We start from the raw sequence: 23,921 nt of genomic DNA on the forward strand, positions 1-23,921 counted from the left end.
TTTATTGTAGTACTGGTTTATTGTAATTGCATGGAAATGCTAATTTCAGGAAGAAATAAGCTTTAAGCTTAAGAACTCAGACCCTCACCCAACAGAATTTATACAAAATTAAAAAGTGCAGAAAGCTCTTTGGGCAAGGGAGAACTAGAAATATATTTGTAACACTAGAAAACCAACAGTGACAAAAACACATTTGTTGGTTCTACTGCTGGTAACGGAATGGGCTCTGAATCTCAGCCTCAGGTAAGTACTGTTTCCACACCAACTACTGAAGTCTAGGTTTTCAGTCCAAGCTGATGGTGGTCACTGGTCCTCGCATGGCTGACCATTCTCTGGAAGATAGCCTGCAAAGACACTAAGTATCAGTCTCACTCTCTACTCCGACCAACGGTTATTCACAGCATACACAGATATCTTCAGAAAACCACAGGTTCAACACTACACAATCTGCCGGTAATTCCAGCTATTTTTAGGTGATTTCATCATTTGATATCCTTTTCCTGCGTATCAGTTTACACAAAATTAGCTTATTCGTTCTACCAAAGAGGGGGAGGGGGCCCTTGTCCAGACAAAAGCTTACCTCTACTTGGGCTGAGCTGTGGCACCACCGGCTTCAACTCCACACTGCTGATTGCTGATTTTCGACAACCCAGCACTCAAAACCTGGGGCAATTCAGGCACCCCTAGACAGGCAGCAGACACCAAAGACAAAACAGGTAGGTCTTATCAGGATAGCCTCAACTACAGCTCCCAAGTTCATCGTAATAGTTCTTGGAAACGTTCTGGAGATGCTTTTTTGTAAATTAAACCACAGAAGTCTAGAAGTTTTAAGTGGCTTCTTTGGATATCGTAACCTCCACTTAAGTCACATCAGTTTTTAAAAATACTTAGTTTTAAAGATAGAGAGCAAGCACGGGCAGGGGAGGGGCAGAAAGAGGGAGACAGAATCTGAAGCAGGCTCTAGGTTCTGACCTGTCAGCACAGAGCCCAATGCAGGGCTGGAACTCATGAACTGCGAGATCATGACCTGAGGCCAAGTCAGGTGTTTAAATGACTGAGCCACCCAGGTGCCCCTAGTCACATCATTTTAAAGATCCCAGACCTAAAGCTGCCATTTTAAAGGACAAGGAAAACAATCTCAGCAAATAGGCGATTTGCTCAGGATTATACAGCAGTGAGATGAAAAGGAAATTCCTGGGTTTCCTCTGCACTCAGCTCCACGACCACTATGAACCATAATCAGGATCTCAAGAGATGTTGCCAATAAAGGTCAAGGGCTACACGGATACAAGGGATTAGGTTAACCAGATAAAAATTCCCACTATCTAACGGGAACTTCACCTAATGTAACAGGGAGGCTCACTCAACCACTAAACTTCTCCAGAGATCAAAACTCACCTCAAGGCAGGCCACTCATCACTCGAATATTCAGCTGCTACGATCGCACGCTAACTGGCAACCTGGGTGAATACAGAAAATAAAGGTCACTGCTCAAACCAAGATCCGCCAGGACACCGGCAGCTGGGGAGGACTTGTTGACTGCAGTCAGCCAGGAACTGTTATCGTCAGTTATCGCTTCTGACGGCACTTCCTATAAGTGATTTCATCAGAGCAGTCAAGCACCTCCCCACTCCCCAGTACCACTCCAGAAACCTGGACACCACCTGGAAACAAGCCGTAATTGCTCCACAAACAACCAGGCCGTTGGCTGTTCTCAGCAACACATTGTGATGGTGCGGTGTTCCAATGCACAAACCTTACAACTGTAAACTATCAGCCAATTCCACTGCATTTGAGCAACCAAAACGTTCCAAATTTAGCTCCAACCCCGCCCGGACTAGGTCCTACCTTAGGGAGGGATCCTGCTCCCGGCTGGCACATGGAGGGCGACGCGTGTTAAGGGCCAAGTTCTGGCGGTGATGTTCAATCACCCTGTCGAGGTTTCAGCGACTGCGGTCAGACAGGCATAAAAACCGTCAGTTGTCATTCTGACTGCACTTCCTAATCTCATTATCATCGGGACAGTCGGCCAAGTTCTCCTCGTGGCCCCCATTACCAACCTCACCCGCGAAGCGCGCTCACGTGCAGGCCGACCCACACTTACCCACTTCTCCGGGGTTGGCGCGCTCCCCACGGCGGGTCCGGAGAGCGGGGGCCCGGCCTTCGGGGACCTCAGGTTCCTGGGACTGCAGCAGCCCTACGGGATAAACAGGCACGCGGCCCTTGAGCCTCGGTCCCCCGCGGCCCTGCGCCGACTCTCCCCCCACTGACGCGCCCGCCACGAAGCCCGAGCCGCCCTCCACTCCCCACATAAGCCTCCCGAAACCTTCTTTGCAGAAACTAGGAAGCTTCTAGCTCATTTGCCCTTGCCGCCAGCTACTAAGCTAAATTGCAAACCTCGCTTACCTCCATAGCAACTCTAAGGGAAAGGTCGCTTTAGCTGCGTGCCTTGCCTTTAAGGAGTCGGAATATTCCATTCTTCACAAGAGGGCGGGTAATGCTGGCAAAGACTCACGGGAACTTCCAGCCCATTTAACGATGCAGACTCCGCCCCACCACCCCAGGCCACCCCCCCTCCTTTAGAGCCCATGGTCTCTTCCATGGCCCCGGATAATGTGACTCGCGGTGCCAGGAGTGCTGCAGGGCGCATGCGTGGGGGCTGAAACGCGGTAGCAAAGAGGCGTTGGGGCCCCAGACGCTTGTTAGCTGCGTGGTTTTGTGCGAATCACTCAGCCACCCTGAGCTTCTGTTGCTCCTCTGGTCATGAAGATACCGGCACCGCAGAGGTTACTCTGAGGATCACATGAGATATCACACCTGAAACAGCAAGCATTCACAAATAGTAGTGCTTCTGACTGCCAGTTTGCTCTCTTCCCGCAGCTATTTCAAAACATCCACGGAGTCTCTCAAAATCCCTTCTTGCTGACAGCTCTCATCACTCTTGAGAATGACCCCTAAGGAGCAAGCAGACGTCTTATCTGGATCCGCTTCCATCCTCTTTTCTCCTGTGCCTGTTCTTCGATCTCACCAGCAATGTAAACCTCTCTCTCTCCGCAAATGCTTTCCTTTCAGCATTTGCACACCCTTAGGTCTTCCCCACTTAAAAAATACTCAATTCGTACGCGTTTTATAAACACTTAGGACACCAAGGAAGAGCAATTCATTTGGACTGGAGAAAATTGGGAAAGCTATAGCGAGACAACTTGTGGGCTGGTCTTAAGGATTTGGGTGGGGTGGGGGGCTTCCAGCAAGAGCCAAGTGGGGGGTGGGGGTGGGGTCAAATACACAGGCCCATCAGTCTACTTGAAGAATACAGTAAAAGTGCTAAGGACAGCATGGAGGACAGCAGGGGTATAGGGGAAGGGGTGTCTGGAAATACTTGGGCAAAACCCTGGAGGACTGAGGATGCCAGCTAGGGTGTCCTGTGGGCACTGGGGGAGCCTTTTAAGCCTTCAGAGCACATGGGTAACATGTTTCTCTTCCCTCTTAGGAAGTCCCCTCTGGCGGCCTTGCAGAACAGCTTGGAGGGGTAGGAACTGAGCAGGTAGCCCAGCAGGGAGGGAAACCAATAATCCAGAGCCTGAAGGAAACCAAGGAGCTCAAAGGCTTTGAGAGAGATCTTGGATGTGGCTGGAAGCTGTGGGAAAGGACAAAAGGTGGCTGTGTTGCCGGCGTCCCCCACCACACATCTGTCACGACAGCAGGTACGGCACTCAGGAAAAGACAGCCCCGAGGCTGGGGGCCAGCAGGTGAGGGTCTCCTGTGCCTGGGTTGAGGGCAACAGTCACCCAGTCCTAGACAGAGAAACGCTCACAGAGACATGCAGATGTCAGTCAGCCCGAGGGCCCATTAACTCTGCTTAAATAATGCTTCCAGGAGAGTTAGTCATGAGAAAATATTTATTTATATTTGCCAGCGAAGTTCCCTGGAGCCCCAGAGCCAGCAGGTAGGGCTGGAGAGATTCCCTGGCTCTGTCCTGCATCTGGGCAGGACATCAGTAGGACTCCAGGAGCTGGAGGGGCAGGTGGTCATCCTCTGAGGCGGTGTCCTCCTCCAGTTGGACGGCCAGGACAGGCTTCTTCACGGTGCCTGTAAAAGGATGAAGAGCCCTGTGGCTTGGGCCTGGGGCTGTGTCCCCAGGAGGCAGGCGCCAGGGAAGCAGGAGGAGGCCACAGCCATGAAACCACATCCACACGCTCTGTGTGCAGCAGGTGATCCCAAAGTCGCCAGCAACCCTTCTCCCTATGTACCCCCTCCTGCGGGCATTTACTGAACCCCTGCTTTGTGCCTGTCAGGGACTTCCTCCCAGGAGCTTAAAGTCCCTGGAGGTGACAGCCTTTTGTGTTAGAATCTGGAACACCTGGCGGGAAGAAGAACCGGAGGGAAGTGAGAAGTAGGTGTCCAGGGAGCTCAGGGGAGAGAAGAGAGACGCAACCTGTAAGTAAGGCAGATTTGGACACCCATAAGGGGCAGGAATGACACTTGGACAGAGAGAACAGGGAGCAGTGTGGGGGGACTGGCTGTCACATGGAGGGACAGAGGTGTGGGAAACGGGCTGGACTTCAGCGATGTGTCTTCCCCCTGGGGGGTGAGGCCTTCCAGACAGTGAGAGGCGTACCGGGCGGGCCTTGTGTAGTTTTTGACTGCACTGGGGGCTAAGCCTGGAGCAGGAAGACTTGCCTAAAGGAGAGGGTGCAGACGGAGCCTTGCAGTGGTGCAGGAGCTTGAAGACAGGAGGGCTGGGGGCAGAGGAGTGAGTGGCTGCCTGAGAGGTCCTGATAATACTCAGCACCAGGCTGAGAGGGACACTGAGCAGGTGTCCAGGCCTCCTGCCCAGGTGAGGAGAGGGAGGGCTGGCACACGCATTACCCGGAAGGGCCAACCCAAGGCCGTCCCTGTTGGGGATGTCCAGTTGGAAGTCCCAGCAGGCAGTAGGTATGGGATACTTGGGGCAAGATGAAGGGCAAGGTGACTTTCAGAGTCTCGGCCTCGAGGTGATAGGGTGGCAGGACTCAGAGGAAGGGAGGCACGCAAAGAGGGCAAGCAGGAAATCTATCGGTTTGTGAGGGCCACGGTCAGGGCCCCAGGAGCCTGGGAAACCAGAGGCTGGAGGAGTGTCCCTACCCAGAGGTCAGAGGTGACGCAGGCGCTGTTGTGGGGAGGGGTCGCGCGCCACAGTCACAGACAAGTGGAGTCTGCTGGAAAGAGAACGAGAAAGAGGAGAGCCAACCGCAGACCCAAGTGGGAGCTACTGAAGATTCCAGAAAGGGCATGCTGTGGAGACAGCTAATCCTTGAAACGGGTCTCCAGATGAGAGGAAGGAGCCAAGGCCGGTCTTGGTGGCAGGCAGCAGGGTGGAGACAGGAGGGGCCTCCACACACTTGAACGGACAGGACGCAGGCCGTGACTCGGGGGAAAGGCCTAGGAAGTGGCTTCTCCTCAGAGGGGTGGGGGCTGGGGGCTTGGGTAGGGGGGCAAAGCCGGGGATCAGCAAGGCTGGCCCTGTAGATGGGGCAGAGCCAGTGGGGGCTCAGAGAGATGCCCCCTGAGCTGTGGGATAGGTGGCGGGGGGGGCTCTCTAACTCGTTCCCCCAGGCGCAGCCCAGGCCTGGAAGGGTGCAGCTGAGTGGACCCGGCCAAGAGGAGGGCACGGGGAGGTGAGGGCAGGCAAACATCCTCAGAGTGTCTCCCGGCTGACCCCCTGAAAACAGGCCGGTGAGGAGGTGGGGCTGGAGAGAAAAGGAGGGAAGGGTTTTAAGGGGGACTGGGAAGTGGCCATGGAGGTGGTCCTGCCCCAGACTGTCCGTGGCTGTGTGGCTGAGCAGACAGAGACATACACACACACACATACACACACACACACACACACACACGGACATCTCTCTCTCCAGAGCAGGGGCTCTGGTCCATGGCTACTCACCAGGGATGCCAGGCCCTGCTGGCTCCTCACACACCGTTGGCAGCGTCTGTTCCCACGCAGCCCAGTTCACTTCCTCCACCCTGAGGACAACAGAGCAGCCCTGAGGCTCTGGGAGGCCACCTGTGCAGCTTGCTTTGCCCCGGGAGCGGGGCCCAGGTAGACACGGGGACGGTCAGGAGAATGGGGTTTCTCTGCCCTTCTCGCTGGACACTGGGCCACCCGTCATCCCACCCGGGCCCCGTCCGGGTGGCCACCACCCCGCTGCCCCCTGGGCCACGTGTCTGCGTTGGCGGAAACGGGCATCTGTCCCTTCAGGCCGTTCACAGTCACCTGGGTTGCCCTGAATACCCAGAGAAGAGTTTAGATCCTGTGTGTCTTTGTGTTCCTGGGTTCTGGAGCCCTTTTGTGGCCGCTCCGCATGCCCAAGACCCTCCCCTCTCCCACCGCAGACTTTGTTTTCTGTGGAAGGGTCGGAGCCTCTGTGGTCGGGCTGGGGGAGTTAGGAGGGCAGAGCAGACCAGCCCGGGCAAGGCTAGTGTGCTGGAACCTGAGGGTCCCTCTGGCTTCTTGGCCTCCTGAGTGTTGCCCCATTTCAGGCCGGAAGGAGCAGGTCAGGGGAGGGAAGGGACAGGACCGGCTGGGATGGCAGACCGGCATCCCTGACCTCGCCTGTCCAGGGCGGAGTCCCCTGGTGCTCCTGGGCCCTGCCTTTCCCACCAGACCTGACTCCTGGTGGCTGTCCCCTGGCTTTTGCGAGAGTCAGGCCGACCTGTGGTGTGCAGTCTCCAGGGATCACTGGGTCAGCAAGGCCCCCGGGCCACCCTCCCCTGCCTCCCTCACTCACCGGAAGCACCAGCGCTCATCAGGGCTGCCATCTGGCCTGGTGCCAACGGTCAGCTTCACGCCTGCCCGCCGCTTCTTCCTTCTGCACCACCAGTAGCCATTCTCCATCTCCAGGACAGAGATGGCTTTCTGGGGACAAAGGACACATCAGACGGTAGCCAGGAGGGTACTCCACAGCACTTTGTAGAACCCAAAGTCTGCTAAGCATGTGGGTTTGAATCCAGCTCCCGTGTCTGATTACCTGTGTGATGTTAGGCCCCCAACCCCTCTGAATCTCAGTTTCCCCGCTTGCAGGCGGACGGGTGTTGGGAAGTCAGCACGTGGTGAGTGCCCAACGGTTACTTGCGTTGTCACCGATTCCAGAATTCCACACCAGCAGGTGCGGAATTTTATTTGCTCTACCCACACGTGTGCCTGCCCGCCGGCACACAAGTGAATTAGGTGGGGCACAGAACTTTGCCCATGAGGGCACGGCTCGGAGAAGATAGGGGGCTTGCCCAAGGTCAGCAGTGAATCAGTGGGAGTCCAGCCTTCGGGGCAAAGCTTTCTGAGCACCAACTGCCCACCCTCAACCCTCCAGTCAAGAAGTAGCTATTGCTTCTTCCATGGAAGGCAGATGTCGTATCAGCCCCCAGCTACAGGGCCCTCTGCTCCCCAATCCCAGGATTGCACGTCCCGCCTGCCTCATCCACTAAAGCAACCCCATTGACAGTTTGATAAACACAGGACGGGAACTGCGTGAGGGCAAGGACGCGATCTTGTTCTCTGCTGTGTGTTTCGCCCCGAAGAACTGAGAACTAAGCTTAGCTCGTGGTAGACACTCAAGAGATACTTGACAATGTTAACCGTTAACCCTTTCAGCACCTACTACGTGCCAGGCACCGTCCCCAGGGCTTTAGATCTATGAGCCCATTCGATCCCCACAACAGCCCTAGGAAGGAAGGAATGGATGAGGGGGCCCAGCTCAGCTGGGTCCTACACACTCCTCACCGGGCCCAGAACTTGGGGAAAGGGAGGGGAGCCCCCCACCGTCACCCCGCAGTACCTGCAGCTTCCAGATACTCCAGCTGTCGGTGGCGACACTGTTGACGGTCTCGCTCATGAGGGCGATGAGCATGTTGAGCAGCAGGATGTAGGTGAGCAGCACGTATGCCAGCAGCAGCAACAGCACGACGCCGCGGAAACGCAGCTGGTCTTGGAAGGCCAGCTCCCCCATGCCGATGGTGAACTTGAAGAGCTCCAAGGAGGCGTCCAGGATGCCACCATATGGGGACGAGCTGCCCCCCTCGTCCTCCCGTCCCACCCCAGGCTGTGCTGCCTCCGTGACATTGGGGCCCATGGGGACCCCGGAGTCCAGGGCTTCCCGGCTCAAGCTCACCAGGGCTGCAGGAGGGAGAAAGGGGGATCCTCAGCCTGGGGAGACCAGGGGGCAGCCTCGAGGGTGTACAGAGTGGGCAAGGGAGAGGCAGGGGCCAGAGGGGGGAGCCCTTACCTACAGCGAAGCCGAAAAGGAAGATTAAGTAGACCAGCAGGAAGCGGAGTAGGTCCCGCAGGATGACCTAGAACACACACACCCAGGAGCCGGAGTGGGTGGCCGGCCCATTGGGCATGACCTACAACCCCTGCCTCCGCCCTGAGCATGGGTTCCCTTGTACACACCATGCACACACACACACACAAATCTGTGCATCCCACACTGAACAGACTGGTCTTTTAACATCACTTTCTTGCTTACAACCATCCAGGGTGAAAACATGAAGCACAGAATTACCCTATGATCCAGAAATTCCACATCTGGGCAATAGACCCAAAAGAACTGAAAGCAGAGACCCATACAGGTACTTGCACACCCCTGTTCACAGCAGCGTTACTCACAATAACCAACACAAGCATCCAGTGATGCGTAAAGGGATAAACAAAATGGGGTATATACACACGGTGAAATGTTACTCCGTCTTAAAAAGGAATGAGATTCTGAGACGCGCTACAACATGGATGAACCGGGAGGACACTGTGTTGACTGAGCCTAGCCAGTCCTAAGAGGACACAAACCGTAGGATCGCACTTCTATGAGCTACCTAGAGGAGTCAAATTCATAGGGACAGAAGGAAGAATGGTGTTGGGGCGCCTGGGTGGCTCAGTTGGTTTAAGCATCTGACTTTGTCTCAGGTTGTGATCTCACAGTTCATGGGTTCGAGCCCCACGGCGGGCTCTGTGCTGACAGCTTGGAGCCTGGAGCCTGCTTTGGATTCTGTCTCCTTCTCTCTTTGCCCCTCCCCCAATCATGCTCTGACTCTCTCTCTGTCAAAAAATGAATAAGCATTAAAAAAAAGAAAAAAAGAATGATGTTGCTAGGGGCTCAGGGAGGGGAGTGGGGAGTTCATGTTGAATAGGGGGACAGAGTTTCAACTCTGTAGATGGATGATACTTAATACTGTCCTCTAAAGGTAGGATAATATTATGAGGGTATTTAATATCACTAAACAGTACACTTAAAAATGATTAAGATGGGGGAGGCTGGGTGGCTCAGTCGCTTAAGCCTCTGACTCTTGGTTTTGGCTCAGGTCATGATCTCGTGGTTGGTGAGATCGAGCCCAGCATCGGGGTCCATGCTGAGTGTGGGAACTGCTTGAGATTCTCTCTCTCCCTCTTCTCTGCCCCTCCTCCACTTGTGCTCATGCATGTGCACTCTCAAAAATAAAAATAAATTATTAAGATAGTACATTTTGTAATGTATATTTTGCCACAATTAAAAACATTTTTTTAAACCTCTGGGGCTTCCAGACCCCTCCCCATGGACAACGAATCCCCAACTTCCTCCCTCCACTCACTCTCCCCAGCCTCCTTGCTCTGTCCCAAGTGCTCCAAGCTTGTTCTGGCTCCTGGCCTTTGCCTCCGATGCTGCTTCTCTGAGTCTGCGCTGGCTAAATCATTTTTCTGGTCTCATCCATCACCTCTTCAGAGAGGTCTCCCAGACCATCCCATCTAAAGCACCCGCTGCCCCAGTCATTCCCCAAGGCATCGGCCTATGTATTTCCTCCATAGCATTCAGCAACCTGTAATGTTCTCATCTATTTCTCTTAGTGTTTCCATTTCCCCTACCAGAATGTCAGATGCAGGAGAGTTGAGGACTTGTCTGTTTTGTTAGCAAACAAAGGAGCATATTCCAACACTTAAAACGGGACCTGGCCCACACCTCAACTTTTGTTGGATAAATAAATGAACGCAGACACATCCATATGCCCAGGTGTCCCAGGACACAGGCACATAGATGAGCTCATGTGCATCGTCTCTGCTCCTTCGGTGTGCGAGGATGCACTAGCAAACACACAGATATCCTTGTGTTTGCTCAAACCCATGCAGAGCGCAGACCGCTGAGGGCAGGTGTGTGCACGCTGGTACTCATGCTCGTGCTTGAACTTGGGTTTGTGATGCACAGGCAGACATGCTCGTGTTCTCCTCTGCCCAGGAGGAGGGCACCTGCCTGCTGAGGTCAAGAGGGTCCTGTTGGCACGGTGTCCAGCTTTGCCTGGTCACCGCGCCCCGTCTCTCACCTTCTGGATCATGACACTGTAGATGCCCGTGTGTTGCAAGCCACGTGTGTAGTAAAGCAGGTTCAGCCAGCCCAGCACCAGCGAGGACACCAGCAGGGGCAGGTACCACTCGACGGCCAGGAAACGCAGCACCTGGGACACCACTGTGAGCAGGGCCTGAATCAGGCTGCGTGGGAACAGAGTTTGGGTCAGCTTGCAGGCCACCTGGCGAGCTCCCTCTGCCCCCACTTGCCCCCACTGGCCGGCACCGACCACCCCTGCCTCTCCCACCATCCATCCATCTAGATGGATGAGAAGTCCTCCATCTGCCTGGGACTGGACCCAATCAGGGGTCATTTAATCCCTGTGGGCCTCAGGTCCCTCCCCTGTAAAACGGGGGTACTAGGAACAGCACCTGACTCATGGGGCATTTGTGCAGATTCAGTGAGCCACAACATGTAAAGAGTTCAGGCTCTGCTGGCACGTAGTGCTCAGGGCACGTAACTATCACGAGCACAAGGAGCCCCAGGCCAGACAGGCTGCACTTTGGTCCAGGCCCCAGGCGCTCCCCGGCTCCTATCCTCGCCTCTCCAGCCGGCCTGGCACCTGCTGCCACACCAGCCGCTCCCCGGGGCTGAGACAGGGGAAGGGAGTGAGGCCCCACGTACAAGAGGATTTCAAAGTAGCTGTCCAGGAACGAGATCCAGATGAACAGACGGCGTCTCCAGAAGTACCACAGCTGTGGGGGGAGGAGGAGGGGGGAAGGAGAGGAGCAGGGGGTGGGGCGGAAATTTGCTGTCCAGGCCACAGAGCAGCCCTGCTGGGCTCCCCACTGCGTCCCCTGCCTGCCGGCCTGGCTTTGTGGAAGTCTGGCCAGGACCACCTCACAGGCTCAAACAGCATCTTGGACTTTTGCGGGGTGGGGACGGGGGCTCATGCTAGCTGAGAAAGCTGTGAAGCCTGTTTCCGAAAAGTGCGGCCACCCACAGACACCCGGACAATGCCAGGCGCCTCCTCGCTCCCTGTGGACCCAGGCGAAGAACTCACTCACTACTCAGGCCTAGGGGAAGAGCTCCTTTGCCTCTCCTCACCCTGGCCCCACGGGGACCCTCCTGTACTCCAGCCAACCTGGATCTGGTACCAAAGTCCCACCCACTCTGAGACAGGCTCCACGGCCCAGTGTCTAGCCTGTCTCCTGCACTTTCACCTGAAAAGGAGCCACCGGGGGAGTCGGGCTGAGCGCACCTGCTCCAGCCTGTCTGTGCTCCCCCCCACCCCCAGGAGGAATGTCCCAGCCCGGCCAAGGGACCTGGGGGTGGGGGGCTTCCAGCTCCACTTTCCAGGGAGCAGAGCCGGCTTGGCAAGGAATCATGGGAGTCATTTGCTGCCCCTCAGAAACCCCAGAAAGCACAGCAGGGAGATACTGGCCCCAGAACCCAAGGCCCTCAGCTGCCCCGAGGCTAGTAGTGATGGGACAGTTCCCCGGAAATGAAGGGATTGTGATTAACTCAGTCTAAGTCTCCTCCTAGGGGAATTCTAGTTTGTTTCTGGGAGCCACACGGAGTGCTGGGGTCATGGGGTGAGAGGGGGGATGGGAGGAGCCCTCACCTGGCCCACGAGGAGGTAGACCCCCCCAAGCAGGATCAGGATGTGGCCCAGCAGCAGCATGGAGCCTCCAGTCGTCACTTTCAGGGAGAGGAAGGCCTGCGAAAGAGACACTCTGGTAGGACCTGGGACCCGAGTCCCCTCCCAACAGTGACGCTCCTCGCTGAGGGCCCATTCTGAGCATGAGCTGTTGGAGAAGCCAAGCAGAGCAGCACAGGGAACACGGGCTCCCGGGCAGGCCCCCCCCCCCCCAGATTCTAGCCTGTTGTAGAGGCACGCTGTATAGTGGTTGTGACGGTGGGTTCCGATCCCATCTCCCCCACTGACAGCCTGCGTGAGCCTGGATAAGTCACTTAACCTCTCTGTGCGTCCCTCCCGTCAACTGTAAACCGGGGATGCTAACAGTTCTTCGTTCTCAGAGGGCTGCTCTAAGCATTAATTAAATAAGCTAACACATGTCACTCCCTGGAAATACTTTGTCACCTATGGTGAGCACCCAGCCCGTATTAGCAGCATGGTTATCATCTCTGCGTTGCTGGCTTCGGTACCCACTAGCTGCGCGAGAGCTCAGGTGCGTCACAGTGTTATCAGGTGCAGGTGGGGGTTGGCAATCCCTGCCCTATCTTCTTCCAAGGCTGGTCCCAGGAGGCCTCCCTCCCCCAGCATGCGCCCCCCATCCCCTCCCCCCCCCGCCCCCCAACCTGCTGTACCTTCTCCAGGGCGGGCTGGTGGTAGGCAACAGCGGTGAAGAGGAACATGTACATCAAGTAACACAGGAAGTTGAAGAAGAATCTGGGGATTAGCAGATCCCATTTCGCCTGTAGCAGTTTGTTCAGCGGCTCCAAAACCACCATCCGGTGTCGGTGCTGGGGTGGGAGTATGAGAGCTGGTGCATACAGGGGTCCGCTCATGTCAGGCTCAACACAAGGGCTGAGGGAAATGGGAGGGGGGGGAGTCCCAAATGACCCCGCCCCACCAGCCTCTACCCCAACCTCATGGCTATGGGCTGGCGGAGCGCCTCATCCTCCAGTCCAGAGCAGGTGGCCACCAGGACCCCTGCATGCTCCCCATGGGCGTGGGACCGGTGTGTGGAATGAGCATGGGCCCAGAGGCTGGGGTCGGGGCATGCAGCCACATCCCCACTGGCACAGCCACAGGGCATGTCCAGGAGGCAGCCCTGAAGTATGGAGCTCTGCCAGGCCCCCTTTGCACCCCTCCCTGGGCCCCAGTGGGCTCACCGGGCTTCTGCAATGAAAGGCGATGATCTCCAGCACTGAGTTCTCCTCCCAGCTGTCCACAGAGGCCAGGTCATACAGCGACACCCGGACAGGCCCATAGCACCACTCGGTAAACTTCCGGGAAAGTGGCTGGCACGGCCCTGAGAACTCCCGCTGCAGGATGTGTCTGAAAATCTGCAAGGTGAGGCACGTGATCTTGGCCTGCGTGGCCACCTCCCAGCACTGACCAGGAGGCTGGGAGCTAGTCGGTACCCTGCAGACCTGCCCACCATCTACAAAGCTACAAGCAGACACCCGCAGGGGTGCCTGAGTGGCTCAGTCGGGTAAACTTCCGGCTCTTGGTTTCAGCTCAGGTCATGATCTCATGGTTCGTGAGTTCGAGCCCTGCACTGGGCTCTGCATTGACAGTGTATAGCCTGCTTGGGATTCTCTCTCTCCCCTCTCTCTCTGTCCCTACTCCACTTGTGTACTCTCTCTCTCAAAATAAATAAACTTAGGGGAGCCTGAGTGGCTCAGTCAGTTAAGTGGCTGACTACGGCTTAGGTCATAGTCTTGCGGTTTGTGGGTTCAAGCCCGGCATCAGGCTCTGTGCTGACAGTTTGGAGCCTGGAGCCTGCTTTGGATTTTATGTCTCCCTCTCTATCTGCCCCTCCCCAGCTCATGCTCTGTCTCTCTCTCTTTCTCTCAAAAATAAATAAACACTAAGAAAAATATTTTAGGAACACTTGGGTGACTCATTCAGTTAAGCATCTGACTTCAGCTCAGATCATGATCTCACGGTCTGTGGGTTCGAGCCCTGCATCGGGCTCTGTGCTGACAGCTCAGAGCCTGGAGCCTGCTTCAGATTCTGTGTCCCCCTCTCTCTCTGCCCCTCCCCAGGTTGTGCTCTATCTTGCTCTATCTCTCAAAAATAAATAAATGCTAGAAAAATATAAAATTTTTTTAATTAAAAATAAAAAAAAAAAAACAGATACACGCACACAGCCCGTACACACAGATCCTTGTGTGTATAAACTCTTCTCACACATCCTCACATGCTCAGCCATAGTGTAAATATTCTCATCGGCTCACATATGTTCAGACCTGCCAGTGAACCTGGCTCTTCCTTCCCCACTTCTGCCCTGAGGTCTCTTCCTTGGAGCCCCTACATGGCAGAGGGACCCCAGCCCAGAGGTCCTTGAGGCCCCTCGAGACCAGAGGTTCCCGGCTACACAGGTGTGTACCCTTCTGTGGTCAGAGCTCAGAGCTTCCACCAGACTAGAAAGTATCCCTAACTCGAACAGGTTAAGAAGCAGTTTGTTTTGGGGTGCCTGGCTGGCTCAGTTGGTGGAGCATGTGACTCGTGATCTCGGGATTGTGAGTTCAAGCCCCAACTTGGGTGTAAAGATTACTTTAAAAAAACGGGGGGGGGGGGTGGTGTTTAAGTGGCTCAGTTGGTTGAGCAGCCAACTCTTGAATTCAGCTCAGGTCATGATCCCAGGGTCATGGAATCAGCTCCAAGTTGGGCTCCATGCTGAGCGTGGAGACTGCTTAAGATTCTCTCTCTCTCTCTCTCTCTCTCTCTCTCTCTCTCTCTCTCTCTCTCTCAAAATAAATAAGCTTAAAAAAAAAAAAAAAAAGCAGAGAGACCAATGATCTAGAATGTTGCTCCAGGCTCTTTCTGCAGAAAAATCAAAGGGGGTCCTGTTGCTTCCTGGAAAGGTGGGGGCCAGGCACTCACCTCGATTTTGCCCTCCTTGGCGGCCAGCTTCAGGGGCGTGAGGCCCTGCAGGTTGGGGATGTCTTCGAGCTGCACTGTGGGGCAGAGGTGGGCGCCGGCTCGGAGAAGCCCATCGTACATGCGGATCACCAGCGCACTGTTCTCGGCCGAGTTATCTGCGATCATCACCAAGGCGTGCAGAGCAGTGTTGCCCAGTGAGTCGGCCGCCTGCAGGCTGGCAGGCTGATGCCGGTTCTCCAGGAGGTAGGTCACCACATCCCACTGCTTGGTGCACACGGCCAGAGAGAGGGGCAGCTCGCCTGGGGGTCAAGAGGGACAGCTTGAGCCTCAGGCCTCCCAGCTTCCACCTGACTACGCCTCACATTCCCAGGACAGAACGCCGGGCCCCCTTTAAGAGAGTCAGGCCTCGGGACCCCAGGTCCGCCCGGGCCTGTGCTGAGAGGGAAGATGGTCCCAAGCCCCATTTAGGGCGGCTGTGCCTTTTCCTATGAGCCCTGGTAAAGTCATTTCTGTCCAGCTCTTGACCCCAGGGAGAGGTGATGGAAGCTTTTTACCATCTAAAGGCTCAGAACAGAGGTCAGCCAACCAAGGTTCCCATCTCCTTGCCTCCTTCTCTTTTCTTCACCAGAGCCCAGCCCCACTGCCACCTGGCATCGACACCCCTTTAGACTTTCCCCCACACCGGTTCCACCAGCCCATTCCCCTGTCCTGGTCTGGGAGCGGATGTGCGACGAGCTTCCTTGGCCAGACAAGGCTAAAACATCTCCTAAGACAAACTGCTTTTGCAGGCAGCCCGGTGACTAGAAGCACGAGCCCTTGGGCGTCAGACAGATCTGAGTTTAAGGGTCAGCTCTGCCACACATTTACCGTGCGACCTCGTCCCCTCTGCACCTCAGTTTACCCAAGAAAGGCTCCTCACCGAAGTAGAAGCAAGTCCCCTGGCTCTTCTTCTGGAAGAAGTGGCCACAGGCCCGGGCATGCACATTGGCCCCATTCTCCACCAAGAGCTTCACACACTGCAGGCTCCTCTTCTCGATGGCAATATGCAGGGCACTGTGGCCTCGGTAGTACTCATCCGTGCACTGGGCATTGACCAGGGGCTGGGGATTGCCAGAGTCCCGGTCAATCTGCAGCAACGGCAGGATGCAGGCGTTGGCCCCATCCCGAAGGTTCAACACGGCCTTCATCAGGCACGTCTTACCCGTGGAGCCCTCTGTGGGAGAAGGGGAGGGGAAGGGGCACCAGGGTGCTCAGACCTGGAGTGGCCGGGCTGCCCACCAGCTCCAAAGCACCCCTTGGGAGGATAAAAAAAGATTGTCACACATGACCGGTGGAAACACAGCCATGTGATAGGGTATTAAGGCTCCAACCAGCAAGTATGAAACTACCAACAGGTATGGCTACAATTTCTGCCCTAGAAAATAGGTTTCTAGGACGTAATTTGTCTTGTGCGCAACGTTGTCTACAGAACACCCGGAGCAATATTCGTTAAACGGCTCCATCATTTGATAGCTCTCTCCTTAGGCAAGTCACTTGGCCTCTCTTGACCTCGGTTTTCCTGACTGTAAAATGGGAATGTTCCAGGGCTGTTATAAGGGTCAAATGGAATCACATACAAAATTCTTGGCACACAGAGGGCCTGGCACCCAGTACGTTGAGGTCAAAAACGACAACCAACCTAAATGGCCACCATTGAGGAATAGTTAACTAAATCCTGGTAAATGTATGCAACAGAAAAGCTCTGCAGCTGTTAAAGTGACCGAGTTAGAAGTCTATGCACCCAAGTGTAAGTTGTCACAAATGGGTATATATGGCCCAACCCCTTATGTAAATATATACCTGATAGATTTAAATGGTTTGAAAAGATATATCCCAAATCATGAACAGGGATCCAGGATGTCGTAACGTTTTTAACCTCACCTTATACATTTCATTATGGTCAGAATCTTCTGGAATGCACAAATGTTACTTTTCTGACATTGGGGCTGATTTTCTAATCAGGCCAAACCATAAAGATGTTTAGATTTGGGGCAAAAATAATGACACTGTTATTTTAAGATGAAAGGAAAAGAAAAGAAAAAAAAAGGAAAGAAGAAAAGAAAAAAGGAAAGGAAAGGAAGAAAAGAAAAAAGGAAAAGAAAAAAGACAAAAGATGCACTGGGAACCAGTGAGTATCCATTTGGCCACCAAAGTGGGCTGAAGATGGCGGAGGTTGGCCAGGAGCCAGGGGGAGGGGAGGGAGCGGGAGGCACAGCCGTGACCTCAATGAGCTGCCCTCAGCTCTGTCGGCAGGGCCTCCCTGCAGCCATTTAGGCAGGAAGGCTGCTAAGAACAGTCACCCCTTGGCTCCTGACCACGGTCAAGGCCACCCATTCAGCCGAGTCTCAGCACAGGGCAGGCCTACCTGTGTACTCTGAGTCGGTGAGGTACTTGCTGGTCCGAGACAGGTACTCTGCTAACCCAGCCAGATCCTCGGGGACGCCCCGGGCCACCACGCTGAAGAGCCGGTCACGGTCAAAGCGGTTTGGGTCTGGCTGGCTGTGGGGATGTGACTTGTGTCTGATGCTATGGAAGAACCATGCTTCCCCCCACCCCGAATGCCCCCCATCCCAGGGAGTCCTTCCAGGGCATCCTGTGAGCACTGGGCACCCTGCAGGCCTGAGAGCCCTCTGGGAGCCTTTCTGAGGGCCTCTGCCCAGTGCAGACCAAGGAGACCCCAAGTGCCCAGAGTCCTAGCAGGTGGAAGAGGGCCTGTCCAGGGCACTAGTCCCCAGCATCCCCACGACTCCAGATTTTTTTCCGCATCAGGCGCTTATCATTTGCCAGGTGGCTCGATGGTCTTAAAACAGGCTCGTTATCCCAGAGAGGATTTCAGCACAGGAACCTGTCATGCTCTTGAGAGCGGGAGTCCAGGTGGGGATGGGACCACAGGAGGTACCCACAGACTGTTAGGGGCTGTATGCCCTGCTGGCCTAGACAAAAGAATCAAGAAAAGGCCTCATCCTCTCAGAAACCAGCTCTAGGGGCGCCTGGGAGGCTCAGTCGGTTAAGTGTCAACACTTGATTTCACGGTTCAGGTCATGATTTCACAGGTTGGTGAGTTCGAGTCAGGCTCTGCAGCAGAGCTTGCTTGGCTTCTCTCTCTCTCCCTCTCTCTCTGCCCCTCCCCTGCTCACACACTTCCTCTCTCTCAAAATAAATAAATAAACCCAAAAAAAAGTTAAATAAATAAATAAGAGAACCCCCCGATCCTCTCAGAAACCATCTCGAGACTGATAACGGTGTGGTTGCACCTTTAACCCTCACTTCAGCCCTGGGGATCAGCAATCTCTATTTTCTCCATTAGATGAACAAAGAGGTAAAGTAACTCGTCCAAAGCCACATGCGCAGGACTGGGGCTCACCTGGGGGAAGTCGTCTAACTAACTCCAGACCCTGACTCCTAACCCCCAGAAAAATTCTAGGCTGGGCAGACAGAAGTTTCTCAGAGACACAGGGGCCTAGCGCTGAAACCTATCAGATGCTCACCAGAGTTTTACTGAGAAACCACACTTCAGGGAAAGGCCCCAGAAGAGGTCTGGTAGCCCCTCAGCATCTAGCAGTTTCTGGTGACAGGGGAGGGAGGGGAAGGAGTGTGGGGTTCCCCTCCTGGGCCTGACGCTATTTACAGAGGCCAGCCTGCCCCTGGGGCTTCTGGAACCGTCACCAGTGGATATAAAGGGACAAAAAGAGGTGGGAGACCACTGGAAGCTCTGGGGACCCTCAGGTCCCAGCTGCACCAAGTAAGGGTTAGTGACTCTCTAATGAGCAGGGGACTGTTGGGCTCAGTCATGTGTTAAGCTGCGGCTGTGTGACTGATAGAGCCAGGCCCTGCCTCCCCACACCAGTTAGTCGCGCGTCTGCCTGGCCTGGCCAGACATACCATCATCTGCCTAGCAGACCACATGGCCGCGACATGCCCGAGAGGACTCTGTGCCTGACTGGGGAGCCCTATGGGCAGTCTGGCCGGAGGAAGGGGCCATTTGGACAAAATACTTCCCATCACCGGGTGGCATCACAGTCTTGGGGCAGGGAAACCCAACAAGAGCACAGACTGAGGCACTGAGGGGGCATCGAGGGACCTATTCTGCCTGCCGGGGGAACTACTCAGCTCCCAGAAGCCTCACCCACAGCCTCCCCTGCCCGGCTCTGAATCTGACCGAGGCCTTCCGATGCAAACGACACAGGGGCTCTGGGCTGGGAGCCAAGACTGGTGCCACGTCTCAGACACGAGGAGAGAGGAAGGGGCTTTCCTGGCAGGTCCCGCCTCGCCCACGAGGATTCTCCAGCCTCACACATCAGACCTCACGCTGAGGGGGGATGCCAGGCGAGCCCCCCACGCACCCAAAAGCTGGGAAGTCATATACCCCCGGCAAAAGTGGGCTCGCACTGTCTGAACTGGTACTGATCACAGGAGGCTCAAAGTGAAGCAGACTCCTAGCAGAAGCCCCCCAGAGTCCCCTGGGCAACAGGTCCAGCCCTCGAGCAGAAGAACAGAACCCAGGAGCACCCAGGACACTGCCAGATGTCCCTGACTCTCAACTTGGACCGGAGTGTGGATCACGCTAGCATCCCCGCAGGGACTGTGACGCACAAGGGTCAGGGCACACACAAGGGGTTGCAAGGGTCTGTTGAGTACTTCCAGATGGAAGAGCATGTCCCTGTGAAGAAGAACAGGACCTCAGAAGGCAGAAGGCCAGGAATGAGGAAGGTTCCAGAGGGATCAACCCCAGAGAGCAGAGCAGGGTTATGCCTGTCAGGCCCAGGAGCCATCACAGCCAGACTGAGGACCTCCCTCCACCCCTCGCCATCAAGTCTGACTCAGGGTGCTCCCCTGGGCCCCACCCCCATTTGCTGCCTCACCTGACACCTGTTCCTTTGCGGTAGTTGAGGTTCACTTTGATCTGAGGGGGGCAGTTCCGGTCTTCGCTCTGGAATGGTGACTCCATGGGGGGCGGCCCGTCCCCAAGGCCCAGCTTTCCTTTGTCCGCCTCAGTGCCATCTTCTTGGCCTCCGTCTGATGTCTGGAGCCTGAAAGTGGGAGAGCTGGAGGGCGAGGCCATCCTAAGGGGAGGAGGCTGCTCTGTCTGGCTCAAACCTCAGTGGAGACCGAGTTGTCAGAGGCTCCTCCTTCCCTCCTTCTTCCCAGTCCTGGGTTGGGGTAAGAGGTCTGGCTGGGGCCTGCAAAAAGAGAAGTTTAGGGGGCACTTGGGTGGCTCAGTCAGTTAAGCAGCTGACTCTTGATTTCAGTTCAGGTCATGGTCTCACAGTTCGTGAGTTCGAGCCCCACATCGGGTTCTGTGCTGACAGTGTGGAAGCTGCTTGGGATTCTCTGTCTCCCTCTCTCTCTGCCCCTTCCCCACTCGTGCTTGCTCTCTTTCTCTCTCTCTCTCAAAAAAAAAAAAAAAAAGAAACATTAAAAAGAGAGAGAGAGAGAGAAGTTTAGATAGAAGCTGAGTACAAGTAGACCCACCCACCGAGTCAGACCGTCGGGAGGGGGAGGAAGGCCAGGGTGAGGAGAGGGAGGGAGGTTTCCGGTGTGAGGATGGAATGGGGAAGAACAGGGACCCAGTGGGTCTGCCTACTGACGTAGTCCCACGGGAAGGGTTGAGATTGTCCCTGACTTTCCCTCCCTCTGATATCTGAGAGGCCACAGCCCCTGGTCCGGGGAAACAAACGTTTGGGGTCACAGCACAAACACAGCATTTCTCTACATAACATCTTGCCCAGTGGCCAATCTTCGCAACAGATAAGAGTGCGGCTGTAGGCACCAGAGGCGGGTCATCGAACCTCTTGCCACAGGACGGGAGCATTCCGGGGGAGGCGGTTGGAAAACCACTGGTCTCTCAGACCTCTCGTTTTGCTACCAGGACAACTAAGGCTCAGAAAGGGGAAGTGACTTCCCCAAGGTCGTCAGCTGTTGGCAGGGCCTGGTCTAAAACCACAGCACGCTACCATGATGTCCTTCTTCATTTCTCCAACTCTTTCAGGGCCCATCTGTGTTTTCAGTCTGACTCATCTCTGAGGGCATTGAATGCCACCTCTCTGTGCTTTAGGGTCTCTGGGGGCTACAGAGTGGGGAAGGAGCCCCCTGGCTGGCTGCCCAAACTCCCTCTGACAGTCCCACCTCTCGGGCCCTAAGTGGGGCTCTGGGCCCTGACACCTCTTCGTGGGAGTATGGAAACCACAGCCTCCATCACATGGCAAGGGGTGGGGCCCCAGTTGGGGGCAGGGGGAAGGCCCCGGAGCCCCCTAGTGGGTAGAAGCAGAAAGAAGGAAGACAGAGTCAGCAATGGGTGGGGAGACAGCAGGGTGGGAGAAGGGGACAGGGAGCAGAAACAAGGGCGAGAAGATGAGAGGCTGGATGGTGACAGGGCTTGGGCTGGGCCCCGTCCAGCTTCAGGCTCCCACAGCCCTCAGGGACCTGGGGTTGGGGGGCATTTTCCCACAGAAGCAAGAGAGGCGGGGACCTGGCTCGCTGACTCAACATGTAGACTTGTTTGTTTTAGGTTTTTTACTTCAACATGACCCACCATCTATCTAGAAAGATGGACAGCCACTCTGGGGCGTCCTTCCCAAGCCACACACCGTTTAGCCTGGCTTATGTCCCTAACCATCCCCCCGACCCCCGATCTGCCTCCCCGGCTGCCCCCCAGCCCACCGTTCCCAAGCCTCAGCAGCAACAGCTACCCGTCGGGCCCCTGCCGCCTGTCCTGCAGCCCTTACCCGCACCGGCAGGGAGGAAGGGGTCTGGCAGTCCAGGTAGAGGCGGGAGCCCCTTGAAGACACTCACTCGGGCTGGAGAAGCAGGCAGCCTCCCCCCACCCCCCCCCCCCACTGCGGCTTCCCCGCCCCGATCGGTCGCTGTCAGGTTCCAGGCACCTTCCCCCCTCCCCAATGTGCCCCGATCGCCCACCGACTTACCCCGCGGGCCGAGGCCAGGGCGTGGCGGCCGGGGCTGCGGACCCGCCGGGATCCCGTGCCTCCGGGGTGGCGGGGGCTGCGGGAGGAAGTGAGGCAGGGAGGGCGGCGGGCGTTGACAGCCCGGAGCCGCAGAACCTCCCCAAGCCTGCTCTGAGCTCCGCCAGGGGCTGCGGTCTCGGGGTGTTCCGCACCCTCAGCCCACCCGGCCTGCAGGCATGGTGGAGAGTGGGGTTAAGTCTCCCGGGTCAGGACGGGCTGGCCATCCGCGAGTGACCGGCTGGACCACTGGCCACACCCTGCTCTCGGGGAGACACGCCCTGCCTCCCCACCCCCACTGTGTCTAGCCTGGGATGGCCCAGGTGGGGGGGTGGGGTGGCAAGCAGAGGCAACCCTCGGGTTCTGGGGCCTTGCCGCAGGTGGGAGCTGGCACGGAGTGGGGGGTCCTTGCCCCGCTGTGCCGACCTCTGCCTCCTCCCCTTCCCCACCACATGCCTTCTCAGGCTGGGAACTGGTTGACCCGTCCCAGGGCAGACGGAGCTAATGTGGACGGACCCCAGGGAGAGGACAGACCCAGCCCAGCACATGACTCTGGGAATGCACGCCACCCGACCAACTAGGAATCTGAGGGGATTTTCCCATCTCTCTCGGGCTTTCCTCCTGCCCCCCCTAGCAGGGGGCCCTGTCAGCTCCACACCCCTTAGCGAAAGACGCTTCCAGCACCTACCAGCAGGGGGGGACAGGGAGGCCTCCAGGCACTGCAGAGATGAGAACTCCCTGCCCCCAGCTGGGTACGGATTCCGCACTGGGGCTTGAAGTCACGGTCGCCCTCCAACTAGCCCTGGGACACCTTCCTCTCCCGAGCTCCCTAACACCCAGTCCCTGCCCCAAACCTACCAAATTGTCTCCATCTCTGTCCGGTCGAAACCACTATCATCTCTCCCCTGGGAGACTGGAGGCACCTACAAACGGGTCTCCCTGCTTCACTCCAACTCCACCCCTCACCCTCATAATCCATTCCCCGCGCAGCAACTGGAAGGATCTTTCGAAAATGAAACCCAGATCACCCCCAGTCCCCACTTAACCCCACCTGCCACCCCAAACGATGGCTTCCCTTGGGACTTAGAATCAAATGCAAACTCCAGGCCCTGCAACCCTGGGCAGTCTAGATGCTCTTTTCCATTGCTTTACCTCCACCGTGTCTTACACGTTGCACTCTAGGCCTGCGCTGTCCCACACGGTAGACACCATCTGACTCTCTGAATTTAAATCAGTTATAATAAAATGAAATTAAACATTCTGTTCTACAGTCAGAGTAACCACGTTTCGAATGGTCAGTAGCCACATGTGGTTGGTTAGTGGCTACCATATTGGACCGCACAGATACAGAACTTCTCCATCACTGCAGAACATTCTATTGGACAGCACCGTTCTAGACACTGGAACACATTTCAGTCTCTCCAGTATGCCATGCTCCCTTATGTTGCCTCCAAGCCTTGCACAGGCTGGTCCCCCTGCCAGCAACAACCCTCCCCCCCCAAACGCACACACACACACACACACACACACACACACACACACACACACACTGCCCTTGTTCTAGCCAGCTCCTATTCATCTGTTGCCTCTCCATTGAAACATCAATTCCTAGCCTTTCCTAGACCCTGAACTGGGTTGGAGGCTCCCACTGGGTGCTCCAATGACACTGTGTACTTCTCTGATCATAACTCACTATCCATTATTTTTAACGTTTATTTGTCTGCCTTCACCTTTGACAATAACGAATGCCTACCTCACAATGTGCCAGACATTGTGCCTAGTGCTTTACATGCAACTCTCAGAGCCACCTTATTTCACAGACTGGGAAACTGAGGCTGAGCAAGATTAGGCACCTTGTCCAAGGCCACATAGCTGGGAGGTGACAAAGCAGGGGTTTGAATCCAGGGACACACCCTTATGCACCAAGCTCAACAAGGGGCAACGTTTTGCCCCCCCCCCTTTTTTTTTTACTGTATCCTCAGGACCTAGCAGACAGCTTGTGCTCAAGGCTTTTTTTCCCCTTTTTTTCCTGCAAGAAAGCTCTGAATGACTGCGTGGTTAATC

The 23,921-nt window shown here is 55.8% G+C and overlaps 1 protein-coding gene, 1 long non-coding RNA gene and 3 other non-coding genes across 7 annotated transcripts; all 5 read right to left on the minus strand.

The window, feature by feature from the left end:
* Positions 1 to 2,394, minus strand: LOC106981457 (uncharacterized). 2 transcript variants are annotated; one of them, XR_008293924.1, is made up of 4 exons: positions 2,105 to 2,336; positions 1,849 to 1,950; positions 1,399 to 1,460; positions 1 to 683 (listed from the first exon to the last, which is right to left on the minus strand). It is a non-coding gene; the product is annotated as an uncharacterized LOC106981457 (long non-coding RNA). The 2 variants fall into 2 exon arrangements; XR_008293923.1 differs by having other exon boundaries at positions 1,399 to 1,950; positions 2,105 to 2,394.
* LOC113596012 (small nucleolar RNA SNORD65) lies at positions 415 to 488 on the minus strand. The gene has a single exon (XR_003416717.1). It is a non-coding gene; the product is annotated as a small nucleolar RNA SNORD65 (small nucleolar RNA).
* On the minus strand, positions 1,544 to 1,614 carry LOC113596018 (small nucleolar RNA SNORD49). The gene has a single exon (XR_003416724.1). It is a non-coding gene; the product is annotated as a small nucleolar RNA SNORD49 (small nucleolar RNA).
* On the minus strand, positions 1,955 to 2,024 carry LOC113596006 (small nucleolar RNA SNORD49). Its single transcript, XR_003416712.1, has one exon. It is a non-coding gene; the product is annotated as a small nucleolar RNA SNORD49 (small nucleolar RNA).
* Positions 2,395 to 3,881: 1,487 nt separating the features above from the next.
* On the minus strand, positions 3,882 to 22,608 carry TRPV2 (transient receptor potential cation channel subfamily V member 2). Of its 2 annotated transcripts, XM_027047647.2 has the most exons (15): positions 21,822 to 22,602; positions 19,761 to 20,078; positions 17,264 to 17,397; positions 15,779 to 16,072; positions 14,860 to 15,158; positions 13,140 to 13,313; positions 12,612 to 12,767; positions 11,905 to 12,000; positions 10,965 to 11,035; positions 10,318 to 10,483; positions 8,256 to 8,322; positions 7,809 to 8,146; positions 6,765 to 6,892; positions 5,921 to 6,000; positions 3,882 to 4,089 (listed from the first exon to the last, which is right to left on the minus strand). In XM_027047647.2, the coding sequence occupies exons 2-15, from the start codon at positions 19,958 to 19,960 to the stop codon at positions 3,995 to 3,997; spliced, it is 2,298 nt and encodes a 765-aa protein (XP_026903448.1). In that variant the 5' UTR covers positions 19,961 to 20,078; positions 21,822 to 22,602; the 3' UTR covers positions 3,882 to 3,994. The 2 variants fall into 2 exon arrangements, 1 of the variants encoding a protein (XP_026903448.1); XR_003416681.2 differs by lacking the exon at positions 10,965 to 11,035 and having other exon boundaries at positions 4,030 to 4,089; positions 21,822 to 22,608.
* Positions 22,609 to 23,921: the final 1,313 nt, after the last annotated feature.

This window comes from Acinonyx jubatus, chromosome E1 (assembly GCF_027475565.1).
Source record: "Acinonyx jubatus isolate Ajub_Pintada_27869175 chromosome E1, VMU_Ajub_asm_v1.0, whole genome shotgun sequence".
Classification (NCBI taxonomy): Eukaryota; Metazoa; Chordata; class Mammalia; order Carnivora; family Felidae; genus Acinonyx; species Acinonyx jubatus.